The sequence below is a fragment of the Dendrobates tinctorius genome, unplaced genomic scaffold (assembly GCF_039654945.1).
Source record: "Dendrobates tinctorius isolate UK_male_01 unplaced genomic scaffold, ASM3965494v1 ptg000235l, whole genome shotgun sequence".
NCBI classification, from domain to species: domain Eukaryota; kingdom Metazoa; phylum Chordata; class Amphibia; order Anura; family Dendrobatidae; genus Dendrobates; species Dendrobates tinctorius.
Window position 1 is genome coordinate 508173 of NW_027361902.1, and position 20707 is coordinate 528879.

Sequence of the window (20707 nt, forward strand, 5' to 3'; positions counted from 1 at the left end):
AAGTGTGATCAGAGGCATAGAAGTGACCACCTAATAATTGTGTGAATAGCTTGGAGATTATTCCGTATGAATCAGCATAAAAGTCACAGTAACTATAAAAAAAAAAAAAAAAAAAAACACACTCTAAAAACTCTAGAGCCTCTGGTGCTAAAAAGATGTTACCAAGTTTCTCTTAGTTGACTGTCGCGACTCACTTGTCTGCAAGCAGGGGATAAGTCTTTTGGGCGTGTCTTCGGAGGCTGGATGAATGGCTGGTGGCAGCTGGTGGAATGGATGGGACTGGAGCGCTGTCCTGGCTAGTGACAGGCGCTCCATGCGGCTCTTTTCAATGGTGCGTGTAAGCACTGCGGTGGTATCCTACGTACTTGCAGTGTCAGGATGGAGACTGGACCTTTGTGACATAGGTGGTGAAGTGGGGTACATGTGACTTGTAAGAGCCGCTGCAAGGACCAATTCCTACGTGTTTCGGAAATCCACGGGTTTCCTTCATCAGAAATGGTCCATGTTGTGGTGTAGCTGCTATAAATCAGTTCAAGACTATCATTTGTGGGCTGATGGAAGGCAAACAGTTCAAGCTCGTTGTTTAACCCTTTTGGTTTCAAGGAGTAAAATAGAAAATCCACTGGCTCTCTGCCCTGGACATCTGTTTAATATAGTCTCCTTTACTTCACTGTGTTTATTCACCCTGCCCCCTTCACACAAAACCTCCAGGAAAAAGGTCCCGTTACACGCTTCAATGTCCCAGGGATCCCACCAATGATCCGACGTGGATGGGATCACTGGGACATAGCTGATCGCTGGTGAGCTGTCACATAGGCAGTCTCACCAGCGATCAGGACCAGCGAGCACGCAGGTATCCAGGGTAAACAGCGGGTATCTAAGCGCCGTGTGGCAGGCTTATATACACAGACAGGCACACGGAGGCAGGCTTCTATACACAGACAGGCACACGGAGGCAGGCTTCTATACACAGACAGGCACACGGAGGCAGGCTTCTATACACAGACAGGCACACGGAGGCAGGCTTCTATACACAGACAGGCACACGGAGGCAGGCTTCTATACACAGACAGGCACACGGAGGCAGGCTTCTATACACAGACAGGCACACGGAGGCAGGCTTCTATACACAGACAGGCACACGGAGGCAGGCTTCTATACACAGACAGGCACACGGAGGCAGGCTTCTATACACAGACAGGCACACGGAGGCAGGCTTCTATACACAGACAGGCACACGGAGGCAGGCTTCTATACACAGACAGGCACACGGAGGCAGGCTTCTATACACAGACAGGCACACGGAGGCAGGCTTCTATACACAGACAGGCACACGGAGGCAGGCTTATATACACAGACAGGCACACGGAGGCAGGCTTATATACACAGACAGGCACACGGAGGCAGGCTTATATACACAGACAGGCACACGGAGGCAGGCTTATATACACAGACAGGCACACGGAGGCAGGCTTATATACACAGACAGGCACACGGAGGCAGGCTTATATACACAGACAGGCACACGGAGGCAGGCTTATATACACAGACAGGCACACGGAGGCAGGCTTATATACACAGACAGGCACACGGAGGCAGGCTTATACACAGACAGGCACACGGAGGCAGGCTTATATACACAGACAGGCACACGGAGGCAGGCTTATATACACAGACAGGCACACGGAGGCAGGCTTATATACACAGACAGGCACACGGAGGCAGGCTTATATACACAGACAGGCACACGGAGGCAGGCTTATATACACAGACAGGCACACGGAGGCAGGCTTATACACAGACAGGCACACGGAGGCAGGCTTATATACACAGACAGGCACACGGAGGCAGGCTTATATACACAGACAGGCACACGGAGGCAGGCTTATATACACAGACAGGCACACGGAGGCAGGCTTATATACACAGACAGGCACACGGAGGCAGGCACACGGAGGCAGGCTTATACACAGACAGGCACACGGAGGCAGGCTTATACACAGACAGGCACACGGAGGCAGGCTTATACACAGACAGGCACACGGAGGCAGGCTTATATACAGACAGGCACACGGAGGCAGGCACACGGAGGCAGGCTTATACACAGACAGGCACACGGAGGCAGGCTTATATACAGACAGGCACACGGAGGCAGGCTTATATACAGACAGGCACACGGAGGCAGGCTTACAGTTGTGGCCAAAAGTACTGACACCCCTGCAATTCTGTCAGATAATACGCAGTTTCTTCCTGAAAAGAATTGCAATCACAAATTCTTTGGTATTATTATCTTCATTTAATTTGTCTTAAATGAAAAAACACAAAAGAGAATGAAGCAAAAAGCAAAACATCGATCATTTCACACAAAACTCCAAAAATGGGCCAAACAAAAGTATTGGCACCCTCAGCCTAATACTTGGTTGCACAACCTTTAGCCAAAATAACTGCGACCAACCGCTTCCGGTAACCATCAATGAGTTTCTTACAATGCTCTGCTGGAATTTTAGACCATTCTTCTTTGGCAAACTGCTCCAGGTCCCTGATATTTGAAGGGTGCCTTCTCCAAACTGCCATTCTTAGATCTCTCCACAGGTGTTCTATGGGATTCAGGTCTGGACTCATTGCTGGCCACCTTAGAAGTCTCCAGTGCTTTCTCTCAAACCATTTTCTAGTGCTTTTTGAAGTGTGTTTTGGGTCATTGTCCTGCTGGAAGACCCATGACCTCTGAGGGAGACCCAGCTTTCTCACACTGGGCCCTACATTATGCTGCAAAATTTGTTGGTAGTCTTCAGACTTCATAATGCCATGCACACGGTCAAGCAGTCCAGTGCCAGAGGAAGCAAATCAGCCCCAAAACATAAGGGAACCTCCGCCATGTTTGACTGTAGGGACAGTGTTTTTTTTCTTTGAATGCCTCTTTTCTCCTGAAAATCTATGTTGATGCCTTTGCCCAAAAAGCTCTACTTTTGTCTCATCTGACCAGAGAACATTCTTCCAAAACCTTTTAGGCTTTTTCAGGTAAGTTTTGGCAAACTCCAGCCTGGCTTTTTTATGTCTCGGGGTAAGAAGTGGGGTCTTCCTGGGTCTTCTACCATACAGTCCCTTTTCATTCAGACGCCGACGGATAGTACGGGTTGACACTGTTGTACCCTCGGACTGCAGGGCAGCTTGAACTTGTTTGGATGAAGCTGAATGGGAGGAGACACAGATTAGATATTAGAAAAAACTTTTTGACAGTTAGAGTGATCAATGAGTGGAACAGGCTGCCACGAGAAGTGGCGAGTTCTCCTTCAATGGAAGTCTTCAAACAGAGGCTGGACAGACATCTAACTGGGATGATTTAGCGAATCCTGCTTTGAGCAGGGGGTTGGACCAGATGGCCCAGGAGGTCCCTTCCAACTCTACGATTCTATGATTCTAGTCGAGGTTCTTTATCCAACATCCGCACAATCTTGCGTTGAAATCTCTTGTCAATTTTTCTTTTCGTCCATATCTTTAGCCACAGTGCCATGGGCTTTACACTTCTTGATGACACTGTGCACGGTAGACACAGGAACATTCAGGTCTTTGGAGATGGACTTGTAGCCTTGAGATTGCTCATGCTTCCTCACAATTTGGTTTCTCAAGTCCTCAGACAGTTCTTTGGTCTTCTTTCTTTTCTCCATGCTCAATGTGGTACACACAAGGACACAGGACAGAGGTTGAACCAACTTTAATCCATGTCAACTGGCTGCAAGTGTGATTGAGTTATTGCCAACACCTGTTAGGTGCCACAGGTAAGTTACAGGGGCTGTTAATTACACAAATTAGAGAAGCATCACATGATTTTTCGAACAGTGCCAATACTTTTGTCCACCCTCTTCTTTATGTTTGGTGTGGAATTATATCCAATTTGGCTTTAGGACAATTCTTTTTGTGTTTTTTTCATTTAAGACAAATTAAATGAAGATAATAATACCAAAGAATTTGTGTTTGCAATCATTTTCAGGAAGAAACTGAGTATTATCTGACAGAATTGCAGGGGTGTCAATACTTTTGGCCACAACTGTATACAGACAGAAACGCAGAGGCAGAGATTATATATATATATATATATATATATATATATATATATATATATATATATATATATATATATATATATATATTAGCCTTATGTCTGGCTGTAACTGAAATCCCGCGGCGCTAAATGTGGTTAGTTATAACAAATTATAATGATTATCCTCCTTCCCATAGTTCCGTGCCCATACACCCATCCTCCATCCCATAGTCCCGTGCCCATATACCCATCATACATATCCTCCATCCCATAGTCCCGTGCCCATATACCCATCATACACATCCTCCATCCCATAGTCCTGTGCCCATATACCCATCACACATATCCTCCATCCCATAGTCCCGTGTCCATATACCCATCATACATATCCTCCATCCCATAGTCCAGTGCCCATATACCCATCATACATATCCTCCATCCCATAGTCCCGTGCCCATATACCCATCATACATATCCTCCATCCCATAGTCCCGTGTCCATATACCCATCATACATATCCTCCATCCCATAGTCCTGTGTCCATATGCCCATCATACACATCCTCCATCCCATAGTCCCGTGTCCATATACCCATCATACATATCCGCCATCCCATAGTCCAGTGCCCATATACCCATCATACATATCCTCCATCCCATAGTCCCGTGCCCATATACCCATCATACATATCCTCCATCCCATAGTCCTGTGCCCATATGCCCATCATACATATCCTCCATCCCATAGTCCCGTGCCCATATACCCATCATACACATCCTCCATCCCATAGTCCTGTGCCCATATGCCCATCATACATATCCTCCATCCCATAGTCCCGTGTCCATATACCCATCATACACATCCTCCATCCCATAGTCCCGTGCCCATATGCCCATCATACACATCCTCCATCCCATAGTCCTGTGCCCATATGCCCATCATACATATCCTCCATCCCATAGTCCCGTGCCCATATACCCATCATACATATTCTCCATCCCATAGTCCCGTGTCCATATACCCATCATACACATCCTCCATCCCATAGTCCTGTGCCCATATACCCATCATACATATCCTCCATCCCATAGTCCTGTGCCCATATGCCCATCATACATATTCTCCATCCCATAGTCCTGTGCCCATATGCCCATCATACATATTCTCCATCCCATAGTCCTGTGCCCATATACCCATCATACATATCCTCCATCCCATAGTCCTGTGCCCATATACCCATCATACATATCCTCCATCCCATAGTCCTGTGCCCATATACCCATCATACATATCCTCCATCCCATAGTCCCGTGCCCATATACCCATCATACATATCCTCCATCCCATAGTCCTGTGCCCATATACCCATCATACACATCCTCCATCCCATAGTCCTGTGCCCATATGCCCATCATACACATCCTCCATCCCATAGTCCCGTGTCCATATACCCATCATACACATCCTCCATCCCATAGTCCTGTGCCCATATACCCATCATACACATCCTCCATCCCATAGTCCTGTGCCCATATACCCATCATACATATCCTCCATCCCATAGTCCTGTGCCCATATACCCATCATACACATCCTCCATCCCATAGTCCTGTGCCCATATACCCATCATACATATCCTCCATCCCATAGTCCCGTGCCCATATACCCATCATACATATCCTCCATCCCATAGTCCCGTGCCCATATACCCATCATACACATCCTCCATCCCATAGTCCCGTGCCCATATACCCATCATACACATCCTCCATCCCATAGTCCCGTGCCCATATGCCCATCATACATATCCTCCATCCCATAGTCCCGTGTCCATATACCCATCATACACATCCTCCATCCCATAGTCCTGTGCCCATATGCCCATCATACACATCCTCCATCCCATAGTCCCGTGTCCATATACCCATCATACACATCCTCCATCTCATAGTCCTGTGCCCATATACCCATCATACACATCCTCCATCCCATAGTCCTGTGCCCATATACCCATCATACACATCCTCCATCCCATAGTCCTGTGCCCATATACCCATCATACACATCCTCCATCCCATAGTCCTGTGCCCATATACCCATCATACACATCCTCCATCCCATAGTCCTGTGCCCATATACCCACCATACATCCTCCATCCCATAGTCCTGTGCCCATATACCCATCATACATATCCGCCATCCCATAGTCCCGTGCCCATATACCCATCACACATCCTCCATCCCATAGGCCCGTGCCCATATACCCATCATACATCCTCCATCCCATAGTCCAGTGCCCATATACCCATCATACATATCCTCCATCCCATAGTCCCGTGCCCATATACCCATCACACATCCTCCATCCCATAGGCCCGTGCCCATATACCCATCATACATATCCTCCATCCCATAGTCCCGTGCCCATATACCCATCATACATATCCTCCATCCCATAGTCCCGTGCCCATATACCCATCATACATATCCTCCATCCCATAGTCCAGTGCCCATATACCCATCACACATCCTCCATCCCATAGTCCAGTGCCCATATACCCATCATACATATCCTCCATCCCATAGTCCCGTGCCCATATACCCATCACACATCCTCCATCCCATAGGCCCGTGCCCATATACCCATCATACATATCCTCCATCCCATAGTCCCGTGCCCATATACCCATCATACATATCCTCCATCCCATAGTCCCGTGCCCATATACCCATCATACATATCCTCCATCCCATAGTCCAGTGCCCATATACCCATCACACATCCTCCATCCCATAGTCCAGTGCCCATATACCCATCATACATATCCTCCATCCCATAGTCCCGTGCCCATATACCCATCATACATATCCGCCATCCCATAGGTCCGTGCCCATATACCCATCATACATCCCATAGTCCTGAGCTGGGTGGCGCTGAGCAGGGAGTTCCTGGAGATGTGCCGTTATGTGACCTGGCAGGGTGGATCTGGTGTGCAGCCGCTGATGATGCGACTTTCTACGCCATTAACAATAAAGCGCGGCAGTAATAGAGGAGGGTGTGATTCATTCCTGTCATGTGCTCTCTGCTCCTTTCTGGGGGGCAGACAGTGGCTGGGAGCTTATGTTCTCGGGAAAGCTAGATTTCTCCCACCCGGTCAGTGTGTGATAGGTGTTGTGAATTGGAAAAACTGTTGCGGATAGCAACCAATCACAGCTCAGCTTTCATCTTTTAAACAGCTCTGGAGAAATGAAAGCTTCTTAGTGACTGGGTGGGGCTATGTGGAGTGGGCGTGGCTGATACACTCAGATATTATATTATATATATATATATATATATATATATATATATATATATATATACACACATACATATATACACATACATACACACATATACACACACACATATACATATACACATACACACACACACACTGTGATCACATACATGTCCACTACATTACCTCGGAGGACTCCATCACCTTCAGCAGGTAAGAGGCGCTGAAGGCTGGGTTCTGTACTCACCTGCACAGGGCGGGCACGGCTCCCTCACTTTCTACCACCAGCTGGAAGACCCTGTGAAGGATTTCTTGCGGTATCACACTGCCCCAGCCATGGTCTGTGGTGATGGGGGGGCTGGCAGACACCTTGCGCATGCGTTTCTTTACTGTGATGATCTCTTCTGGGTCAGGAGGGAGGAAGAACAGCATGTCCTTAACCATGTGCTGGACGTAACACTCGTCTGCTGGCAGCCGCTCACAACGGCGTCTTCTACCCCTGGTCTTCTTAGCTTGTTTTCCTGTGTGGCGTCCATGAGAACTGTGAGAGGCCATCTGCGGAGAAGACACAGGTGAAGACCGTGCTGACAACAACAGGCAGTGCCAAGGACTGGCAACGGCGACAACAACAAAGGGGAGTGATGACAGCAACAAAACAAAGATGGGCAGCACCGACAAAAAAGGATATCGTCGACAACAACAACGAAGGGGAGAGCCGACAACAACGAAGGGGAGAGCCGACAACAACGAAGGGGAGAGCCGACAACAACGAAGGGGAGAGCCGACAACAACGAAGGGGAGAGCCGACACCAACGAAGGGGAGAGCCGACACCAACGAAGGGGAGAGCCGACACCAACGAAGGGGAGAGCCGACAACAACGAAGGGGAGAGCCGACAACAACGAAGGGGAGAGCCGACACCAACGAAGGGGAGAGCCGACAACAACGAAGGGGAGAGCCGACAACAACGAAGGGGAGAGCCGACAACAACGAAGGGGAGAGCCGACAACAACGAAGGGGAGAGCCGACAACAACGAAGGATAGCGTCGACAACAACGAAGGGGAGAGCCGACAACAAAGGATAGCGTCGACAACAACGAAGGGGAGAGCCGACAAAGGATAGCGTCAACAACAATGAAGGGGAGAGCCGACAACAAAGGATAGCGTCGACAACAATGAAGGGGAGAGCCGACAAATGATAGCGTCGACAACAACAAAGGGGAGAGCCGACAACAAAGGATAGCGTCGACAACATCGAAGGGGAGAGCCGACAAAGGATAGCGTCAACAACAATGAAGGGGAGAGCCGACAACAAAGGATAGCGTCGACAACAATGAAGGGGAGAGCCGACAAATGATAGCGTCGACAACAACAAAGGGGAGAGCCGACAACAAAGGATAGCGTCGACAACAACGAAGGGGAGAGCCGACAAAGGATAGCGTCAACAACAATGAAGGGGAGAGCCGACAACAAAGGATAGCGTCGACAACAATGAAGGGGAGAGCCGACAAATGATAGCGTCGACAACAACAAAGGGGAGAGCCGACAACAAAGGATAGCGTCGACAACATCGAAGGGGAGAGCCGACAACAAAGGATATCGTCGACAACAACGAAGGGGAGAGCCGACATCAAAGGATATCGTCGACAACAATGAAGGGGAGAGCCGAAAAAGGATAGAGTCAACAACAACGAAGGATAGAGTCGACAACAACGAAGGGGAGAGCCGAAAAAGGATAGCATTGACAACAACGAAGGGGAGAATCGACTACAAAGGATAGTGTCAGCAACAACGATGGGCACCGCCGACAACAAAAGATAGCATCAATAACAACGATGAGCAGCATCGACAACAACGAAGGGGAACGATAAAAGGAACAACAACAACAGGCAGCGTCAACAACAACGATGGAAAATTAGATAGCAAATAAACGCAGCGCCAACAACACAGACAGCCAGCACAGACAACACAAACTGGCACTTGCAGATACCAGTGATGTAAGACAGCTGTGCCCCCACCAATATGCCACAATCCCACCCGCTGACACCAATATATCATGGACGGGGGGATGTGACACACTGCCGACACATGGCTTATCACAGGAGCAGGGGGGTTAATCTTAGTTATCGCACCGCGGGCACAATGTGACAAAAAACCAGCAAGCTAGTCTTGCCCTAACAATTTATCGCAGGGGGAGTTACTTTGGATGTCCCCACCACTGCTAACAATCTTTCACGAACTGCAAGGATTTAAGGATATCCCACATTTCAGGTCCACTTTGGAACTCGCAGCTCTCCGGCGTCCCCCTTACCCTCAGGTCAGTAAGGGAATAACACCTAGGATAATTAGTAGCCGGATGGGCTGCTTGTTGTCCACGGGCGATTAGACCGTTACAGTGAGAGTATTATTAATGCTTTGGCCGCAGCCACCCAATCAGCATATAAAACCCTTCCGTCACTGCCAGCTAGCCCAACCAACCAAGACATACAACGCCGCCACCAGCTTCAGATTTCTCTGCTTAAGTTATAGACTTAAGAGGGGATCGAAGCCAACCCAATCAATAGCGTGATTATCTTAAAGGCACGTGTACGTTCGTTCTTAGAGCATGAAGACAGACTAATAAAATTTATAATTTATTCCCAAAAAAGGTGGGCGGTGATTACACAGATAAAAGATGTTACAAAATTAAGACATTAGATATGTACAATGAAAATATAAAATAAATTGGATTAACAGCAGAAATTAAACTTACAGTTGCTTAGAAAGTCTGTAGGCTGCCATGTGGGGAGGAGAAGGGGCCACACGTCGCACTGCATCTGGGGGGTCCCTTAGGCATGAAAACCTCCAGCTCGTTTGAATAATTTAGGGAGAGAATGCCTTATAGTTTTGGGTTTATGACATCACGAAAGGGGCAGTCTGGAGAGGGTCAGCCCGCTACTATTGGAGTTGTAATCTAACTCATTACACCAGTGATGTCAGTACACACAGCTGTGCCCCCCACACTACACAGTACAGGGGTCCTGCGGGAGCTGCAGATACCAGTGATGGCAGTACACACAGCTGTGCCCCCACACTACACAGTACAGGGGTCCTGCGGGGGCTGCAGATACCAGTGATGTCAGTACACACAGCTGTGCCTCCACACTACACAGTACAGGGGTCCTGCGGGGGCTGCAGATACCAGTGATGTCAGTACACACAGCTGTGCCTCCACACTACACAGTACAGGGGTCCTGCGGGGGCTGCAGATACCAGTGATGTCAGTACACACAGCTGTGCCCCCACACTACACAGTACAGGGGTCCTGCGGGGGCTGCAGATACCAGTGATGTCAGTACACACAGCTGTGCCCCCACACTACACAGTACAGGGGTCCTGCGGGGGCTGCAGATACCAGTGATGTCAGTACACACAGCTGTGCCCCCCACACTACACAGTACAGGGGTCCTGCGGGGGCTGCAGATACCAGTGATGTCAGTACACACAGCTGTGCCTCCACACTACACAGTACAGGGGTCCTGCGGGGGCTGCAGATACCAGTGATGTCAGTACACACAGCTGTGCCTCCACACTACACAGTACAGGGGTCCTGCGGGGGCTGCAGATACCAGTGATGTCAGTACACACAGCTGTGCCTCCACACTACACAGTACAGGGGTCCTGCGGGGGCTGCAGATACCAGTGATGTCAGTACACACAGCTGTGTCTCCACACTACACAGTACAGGGGTCCTGCGGGGGCTGCAGATACCAGTGATGTCAGTACACACAGCTGTGCCTCCACACTACACAGTACAGGGGTCCTGCTGGGGCTGCAGATACCAGTGATGTCAGTACACACAGCTGTGCCCCCACACTACACAGCACAGGGGTCCTGCGGGGGCTGCAGATACCAGTGATGTCAGTATACACAGCTGTGCCCCCACACTACACAGTACAGGGGTCCTGCGGGGGCTGCAGATACCAGTGATGTCAGTACACACAGCTGTGCCCCCACACTACACAGTACAGGGGTCCTGCGGGGGCTGCAGATACCAGTGATGTCAGTACACACAGCTGTGCCCCCACACTACACAGTACAGGGGTCCTGCGGGGGCTGCAGATACCAGTGATGTCAGTACACACAGCTGTGCCCCCACACTACACAGTACAGGGGTCCTGCGGGGGCTGCAGATACCAGTGATGTCAGTACACACAGCTGTGCCTCCACACTACACAGTACAGGGGTCCTGCGGGGGCTGCAGATACCAGTGATGTCAGTACACACAGCTGTGCCTCCACACTACACAGTACAGGGGTCCTGCGGGGGCTGCAGATACCAGTGATGTCAGTACACACAGCTGTGCCCCCACACTACACAGTACAGGGGTCCTGCGGGGGCTGCAGATACCAGGGATGTCAGTACACACAGCTGTGTCCCCACACTACACAGTACAGGGGTCCTGCGGGGGCTGCAGATACCAGTGATGTCAGTACACACAGCTGTGCCCCCCACACTACACAGTACAGGGGTCCTGCGGGGGCTGCAGATACCAGTGATGTCAGTACACACAGCTGTGTCCCCACACTACACAGTACAGGGGTCCTGCGGGGGCTGCAGATACCAGTGATGTCAGTACACACAGCTGTGTCCCCCACACTACACAGTACAGGGGTCCTGCGGTGACTGCAGATACCAGTGCTGTCAGTACACACAGCTGTGTCCCCACACTACACAGTACAGGGGTCCTGCGGGGGCTGCAGATACCAGTGATGTCAGTACACACAGCTGTGCCCCCACACTACACAGTACAGGGGTCCTGCGGGGGCTGCAGATACCAGTGATGTCAGTACACACAGCTGTGCCCCCACACTACACAGTACAGGGGTCCTGCGGGGGCTGCAGATACCAGTGATGTCAGTACACACAGCTGTGCCCCCCACACTACACAGTACAGGGGTCCTGCGGGGGCTGCAGATACCAGTGATGTCAGTACACACAGCTGTGCCCCCCACACTACACAGTACAGGGGTCCTGCGGGGGCTAAAGATACCAGTGATGTCAGTACACACAGCTGTGCCCCCCCACTACACAGTACAGGGGTCCTGCGGGGACTGCAGATACCAGTGATGTCAGTACACACAGCTGTGCCTCCACACTACACAGTACAGGGGTCCTGCGGGGGCTGCAGATACCAGTGATGTCAGTACACACAGCTGTGCCCCCACACTACACAATACAGGGGTCCTGCGGGGGCTGCAGATACCAGTGATGTCAGTACACACAGCTGTGCCCCCACACTACACAGTACAGGGGTCCTGCGGGGGCTGCAGATACCAGTGATGTCAGTACACACAGCTGTGCCTCCACACTACACAGTACAAGGGTCCTGCGGGGGCTGCAGATACCAGTGATGTCAGTACACACCGCTGTGCCCCCACACTACACAGTACAGGGGTCCTGCGGGGGCTGCAGATACCAGTGATGTCAGTACACACAGCTGTGCCTCCCCACTACACAGTACAGGGGTCCTGCGGAGGCTGCAGATACCAGTGATGTCAGTACACACCGCTGTGCCCCCCACACTACACAGTACAGGGGTCCTGCGGGGGGCGCTGCAGATACCAGTGATGTCAGTACACACAGCTGTGCCTCCCCACTACACAGTACAGGGGTCCTGCGGGGGCTGCAGATACCAGTGATGTCAGTACACACAGCTGTGCCCCCACACTACACAGTACAGGGGTCCTGCGGGGGCTGCAGATACCAGTGATGTCAGTACACACAGCTGTGTCCCCACACTACACAGTACAGGGGTCCTGCGGGGGCTGCAGATACCAGTGATGTCAGTACACACAGCTGTGCCCCCACACTACACAGTACAGGGGTCCTGCGGGGGCTGCAGATACCAGTGATGTCAGTACACACAGCTGTGCCTCCACACTACACATTACAGGGGTCCTGCGGGGGCTGCAGATACCAGTGATGTCAGTACACACAGCTGTGCCTCCACACTACACAGTACAGGGGTCCTGCGGGGGCTGCAGATACCAGTGATGTCAGTACACACCGCTGTGCCCCCACACTACACAGTACAGGGGTCCTGCGGGGGCTGCAGATACCAGTGATGTCAGTACACACAGCTGTGCCCCCACACTACACAGTACAGGGGTCCTGCGGGGGCTGCAGATACCAGTGATGTCAGTACACACAGCTGTGCCCCCCACACTACTTAGTACAGGAGTCCTGCGGGGGCTGCAGATACCAGTGATGTCAGTAAACACAGCTGTGCCTCCACACTACACAGTACAGGGGTCCTGCGGGGGCTGCAGATACCAGTGATGTCAGTACACACAGCTGTGCCCCCCACACTACACAGTACAGGGGTCCTGCGGGGGCTGCAGATACCAGTGATGTCAGTACACACAGCTGTGCCCCCACACTACACAGTACAGGGGTCCTGCGGGGGCTGCAGATACCAGTGATGTCAGTACACACAGCTGTGCCCCCACACTACACAGTACAGGGGTCCTGCGGGGGCTGCAGATACCAGTGATGTCAGTACACACAGCTGTGTCCCCACACTACACAGTACAGGGGTCCTGCGGGGGCTGCAGATACCAGTGATGTCAGTACACACAGCTGTGTCCCCACACTACACAGTACAGGGGTCCTGCGGGGGCTGCAGATACCAGTGATGTCAGTACACACAGCTGTGCCCCCCACACTACACAGTACAGGGGTCCTGCGGGGCTGCAGATACCAGTGATGTCAGTACACACAGCTGTGTCCCCACACTACACAGTAAAGGGGTCCTACGGGGGCTGCAGATACCAGTGATGTCAGTACACACAGCTGTGCCCCCACACTACACAGTACAGGGGTCCTGCGGGGGCTGCAGATACCAGTGATGTCAGTACACACAGCTGTGCCTCCACACTACACAGTACAGGGGTCCTGCGGGGGCTGCAGATACCAGTGATGTCAGTACACACAGCTGTGCCCCCCCACTACACAGTACAGGGGTCCTGCGGGGGCTGCAGATACCAGTGATGTCAGTACACACAGCTGTGCCCCCACACTACACAGTACAGGGGTCCTGCGGGGGCTGCAGATACCAGTGATGTCAGTACACACAGCTGTGCCCCCACACTACAGAGTACAGGGGTCCTGCGGGGGCTGCAGATACCAGTGATGTCAGTACACACAGCTGTGTCTCCACACTACACAGTACAGGGGTCCTGCGGAGGCTGCAGATACCAGTGATGTCAGTACACACAGCTGTGTCTCCACACTACACAGTACAGGGGTCCTGCGGGGACTGCAGATACCAGTGATGTCAGTACACACAGCTGTGCCCCCACACTACACAGTGCAGGGGTCCTGCGGGGGCTGCAGATACCAGTGATGTCAGTACACACAGCTGTGCCCCCACACTACACAGTACAGGGGTCCTGCGGGGGCTGCAGATACCAGTGATGTCAGTACACACAGCTGTGCCCCCACACTACACAGTACAGGGGTCCTGCGGAGGCTGCAGATACCAGTGATGTCAGTACACACAGCTGTGCCCCCCACACTACACAGTGCAGGGGTCCTGCGGGGGCTGCAGATACCAGTGATGTCAGTACACACAGCTGTGCCCCCCACACTACACAGTACAGCGGTCCTGCGGGGGCTGCAGATACCAGTGATGTCAGTACACACAGCTGTGCCCCCACACTACACAGTACAGGGGTCCTGCGGGGGCTGCAGATACCAGTGATGTCAGTACACACCGCTGTGCCCCCACACTACACAGTACAGGGGTCCTGCGGAGGCTGCAGATACCAGTGATGTCAGTACACACAGCTGTGCCCCCCACACTACACAGTGCAGGGGTCCTGCGGGGGCTGCAGATACCAGTGATGTCAGTACACACAGCTGTGCCCCCCACACTACACAGTACAGCGGTCCTGCGGGGGCTGCAGATACCAGTGATGTCAGTACACACAGCTGTGCCCCCACACTACACAGTACAGGGGTCCTGCGGGGGCTGCAGATACCAGTGATGTCAGTACACACAGCTGTGCCCCCCACACTACACAGTACAGGGGTCCTGCGGGGGCTGCAGATACCAGTGATGTCAGTACACACAGCTGTGCCCCCACACTACACAGTACAGGGGTCCTGCGGGGGCTGCAGATACCAGTGATGTCAGTACACACAGCTGTGCCCCCACACTACACAGTACAGGGGTCCTGCGGGGGCTGCAGATACCAGTGATGTCAGTACACACAGCTGTGCCTCCACACTACACAGTACAGGGGTCCTGCGGGGGCTGCAGATACCAGTGATGTCAGTACACACAGCTGTGCCCCCCACACTACACAGTACAGGGGTCCTGCGGGGGCTGCAGATACCAGTGATGTCAGTACACACAGCTGTGCCCCCACACTACACAGTACAGGGGTCCTGCGGGGGCTGCAGATACCAGTGATGTCAGTACACACAGCTGTGCCCCCACACTACACAGTACAGGGGTCCTGCAGATACCAGTGATGTCAGTACACACAGCTGTGCCCCCCACACTACACAGTACAGGGGTCCTGCAGATACCAGTGCTGTCAGTACACACAGCTGTGCCCCCACACTACACAGTACAGGGGTCCTGCGGGGGCTGCAGATACCAGTGATGTCAGTACACACAGCTGTGCCCCCACAAAACAGTACAGGGGTCCTGCGGGGGCTGCAGATACCAGTGATGTCAGTACACACAGCTGTGCCCCCACACTACACAGTACAGGGGTCCTGCAGATACCAGTGATGTCAGTACACACAGCTGTGCCCCCCACACTACACAGTACAGGGGTCCTGCAGATACCAGTGATGTCAGTACACACAGCTGTGCCCCCACACTACACAGTACAGGGGTCCTGCGGGGGCTGCAGATACCAGTGATGTCAGTACACACAGCTGTGCCCCCACACTACACAGTACAGGGGTCCTGCAGATACCAGTGATGTCAGTACACACAGCTGTGCCCCCACACTACACAGTACAGGGGTCCTGCGGGGGCTGCAGATACCAGTGATGTCAGTACACACAGCTGTGTCCCCACACTACACAGTACAGGGGTCCTGCGGAGGCTGCAGATACCAGTGATGTCAGTACACACAGCTGTGCCCCCCACACTACACAGTACAGGGGTCCTGCGGGGGCTGCAGATACCAGTGATGTCAGTACACACAGCTTTGTCCCCACACTACACAGTACAGGGGTCCTGCGGGGGCTGCAGATACCAGTGATGTCAGTACACACAGCTGTGCCCCCACACTACACAGAACAGGGGTCCTGCGGGGGGCTGCTGATACCAGTGATGTCAGTACACACAGCTGTGCCCCCACACTACACAGTACAGGGGTCCTGCGGGGGCTGCAGATACCAGTGATGTCAGTACACACAGCTGTGCCCCCACACTACACAGTACAGGGTTCCTGCGGGGGCTGCAGATACCAGTGATGTCAGTACACACAGCTGTGCCCCCCACACTACACAGTACAGGGGTCCTGCGGGGGCTGCAGATACCAGTGATGTCAGTACACACGGCTGTGCCCCCACACTACACAGTACAGGGGTCCTGCGGGGGCTGCAGATACCAGTGATGTCAGTACACACAGCTGTGCCCCCATACTACACAGTACAGGGGTCCTGCGGGGGCTGCAGATACCAGTGATGTCAGTACACACAGCTGTGCCCCCACACTACACAGTACAGGGGTCCTGCGGGGGCTGCAGATACCAGTGATGTCAGTACACACAGCTGTGCCCCCACACTACACAGTACAGGGGTCCTGCGGGGGCTGCAGATACCAGTGATGTCAGTACACACAGCTGTGCCCCCACACTACACAGTACAGGGGTCCTGCGGGGGCTGCAGATACCAGTGATGTCAGTACACACAGCTGTGCCCCCACACTACACAGTACAGGGGTCCTGCGGGGGCTGCAGATACCAGTGATGTCAGTACACACAGCTGTGCCTCCACACTACACAGTACAGGGGTCCTGCGGGGGCTGCAGATACCAGTGATGTCAGTACACACAGCTGTGCCCCCCACACTACACAGTACAGGGGTCCTGCGGGGGCTGCAGATACCAGTGATGTCAGTACACACAGCTGTGCCTCCACACTACACAGTACAGGGGTCCTGCGGGGGCTGCAGATACCAGTGATGTCAGTACACACAGCTGTGCCTCCACACTACACAGTACAGGGGTCCTGCGGGGGCTGCAGATACCAGTGATGTCAGTACACACAGCTGTGCCTCCACACTACACAGTACAGGGGTCCTGCGGGAGCTGCAGATACCAGTGATGTCAGTACACACAGCTGTGTCCCCACACTACACAGTACAGGGGTCCTGCGGGGGCTGCAGATACCAGTGATGTCAGTACACACAGCTGTGCCCCCACACTACACAGTACAGGGGTCCTGCGGGGGCTGCAGATACCCGTGACGTCAGTACACACAGCTGTGCCCCCACACTACACAGTACAGGGGTCCTGCGGGGGCTGCAGATACCAGTGATGTCAGTACACACAGCTGTGCCCCCACACTACACAGTACAGGGGTCCTGCGGGGGCTGCAGATACCAGTGCTGTCAGTACACACAGCTGTGTCCCCACACTACACAGTACAGGGGTCCTGCGGGGGCTGCAGATACCAGTGATGTCAGTACACACAGCTGTGCCTCCACACTACACAGTACAGGGGTCCTGCGGTGGCTGCAGATACCAGTGATGTCAGTACACACAGCTGTGCCTCCACACTACACAGTACAGGGGTCCTGCGGGGGCTGCAGATACCAGTGATGTCAGTACACACAGCTGTGCCCCCACACTACACAGTACAGGGGTCCTGCGGGGGCTGCAGATACTAGTGATGTCAGTACACACAGCTGTGCCCCCACACTACACAGTACAGGGGTCCTGCGGAGGCTGCAGATACCAGTGATGTCAGTACACACAGCTGTGCCCCCACACTACACATTACAGGGGTCCTGCGGGGGCTGCAGATACCAGTGATGTCAGTACACACAGCTGTGCCTCCACACTACACAGTACAGGGGTCCTGCGGGGGCTGCAGATACCAGTGATGTCAGTACACACAGCTGTGCCCCCACACTACACAGTACAGGGGTCCTGCGGGGGCTGCAGATACCAGTGATGTCAGTACACACAGCTGTGCCCCCCCACACTACACATTACAGGGGTCCTGCGGAGGCTGCAGATACCAGTGATGTCAGTACACACAGCTGTGCCCCCACACTACACAGTACAGGGGTCCTGCGGGGGCTGCAGATACCCGTGATGTCAGTACACACAGCTGTGCCCCCACACTACACAGTACAGGGGTCCTGCGGGGGCTGCAGATACCAGTGATGTCAGTACACACAGCTGTGCCCCCACACTACACAGTACAGGGGTCCTGCGGGGGCTGCAGATACCAGTGATGTCAGTACACACAGCTGTGCCTCCACACTACACAGTACAGGGGTCCTGCGGGGGCTGCAGATACCAGTGATGTCAGTACACACAGCTGTGCCCCCACACTACACAGTACAGGGGTCCTGCGGGGGCTGCAGATACCAGTGATGTCAGTACACACAGCTGTGCCCCCCACACTACACAGTACAGGGGTCCTGCGGAGGCTGCAGATACCAGTGATGTCAGTACACACAGCTGTGCCCCCACACTACACAGTACAGGGGTCCTGCGGGGGCTGCAGATACCAGTGATGTCAGTACACACAGCTGTGCCCCCACACTACACAGTACAGGGGTCCTACGGGGGCTGCAGATACCAGTGATGTCAGTACACACAGCTGTGCCTCCACACTACACAGTACAGGGGTCCTGCGGGGGCTGCAGATACCAGTGATGTCAGTACACACAGCTGTGTCCCCACAATACACAGTACAGGGGTCCTGCGGAGGCTGCAGATACCAGTGATGTCAGTACACACAGCTGTGTCCCCACACTACACAGTACAGGGGTCCTGCGGGGACTGCAGATACCAGTGCTGTCAGTACACACGGCTGTGCCTCCACACTACACAGTACAGGGGTCCTGCGGAGGCTGCAGATACCAGTGCTGTCAGTACACACGGCTGTGTCCCCACACTACACAGTACAGGGGTCCTGCGGAGGCTGCAGATACCAGTGATGTCAGTACACACAGCTGTGCCTCCCCACTACACAGTACAGGGGTCCTGCGGGGGCTGCAGATACCAGTGATGTCAGTACACACAGCTGTGTCCCCACACTACACAGTACAGGGGTCCTGCGGAGGCTGCAGATACCAGTGATGTCAGTACACACAGCTGTGTCCCCACACTACACAGTACAGGGGTCCTGCGGGGGCTGCAGATACCAGTGATGTCAGTACACACAGCTGTGCCCCCACACTACACAGTACAGGGGTCCTGCGGGGGCTGCAGATACCAGTGATGTCAGTACACACAGCTGTGCCTCCACACTACACAGTACAGGGGTCCTGCGGGGGCTGCAGATACCAGTGATGTCAGTACACACAGCTGTGCCCCCACACTACACAGTACAGGGGTCCTGCGGAGGCTGCAGATACCAGTGATGTCAGTACACACAGCTGTGCCCCCATACTACACAGTACAGGGGTCCTGCGGGGGCTGCAGATACCAGTGATGTCAGTACACACAGCTGTGCCTCCACACTACACAGTACAGGGGTCCTGCGGGGGCTGCAGATACCAGTGATGTCAGTACACACAGCTGTGCCCCCCACACTACACAGTACAGGGATCCTGCGGAGGCGGCAGATACCAGTGATGTCAGTACACACAGCTGTGCCCCCATACTACACAGTACAGGGGTCCTGCGGGGGCTGCAGATACCAGTGATGTCAGTACACACAGCTGTGCCTCCACACTACACAGTACAGGGGTCCTGCGGAGGCTGCAGATACCAGTGATGTCAGTACACACAGCTGTGCCCCCCACACTACACAGTACAGGGATCCTGCGGAGGCTGCAGATACCAGTGATGTCAGTACACACAGCTGTGCCCCCACACTACACAGAACAGGGGTCCTGCGGAGGCTGCAGATACCAGTGATGTCAGTACACACAGCTGTGCCCCCATACTACACAGTACAGGGGTCCTGCGGGGGCTGCAGATACCAGTGATGTCAGTACACACAGCTGTGCCCCCACACTACACAGTACAGGGGTCCTGCGGAGGCTGCAGATACCAGTGATGTCAGTACACACAGCTGTGCCCCCATACTACACAGTACAGGGGTCCTGCGGGGGCTGCAGATACCAGTGATGTCAGTACACACAGCTGTGCCCCCACACTACACAGTACAGGGGTCCTGCAGATACCAGTGATGTCAGTA

The 20707-nt window shown here is 53.3% G+C and overlaps 1 protein-coding gene across 4 annotated transcripts in view; it reads right to left on the bottom strand.

Annotated features, from left to right (window-relative positions):
- The window catches only part of FBXL6 (F-box and leucine rich repeat protein 6), an 81982-nt gene that overhangs the window by 48868 nt on the left and 12407 nt on the right, over nucleotides 1-20707 (bottom strand). For 3 of the 4 annotated variants that reach the window (XM_073556526.1, XM_073556524.1, XM_073556523.1), the window contains exon 2: nucleotides 7565-7872. In XM_073556526.1, coding sequence (XP_073412627.1) covers nucleotides 7565-7872 — 308 coding nt within the window. Of the gene's footprint in view, nucleotides 1-7564; nucleotides 7873-10068; nucleotides 10372-20707 lie in introns of those variants that run through there. The other variant, XM_073556525.1, reaches the window with a different exon arrangement.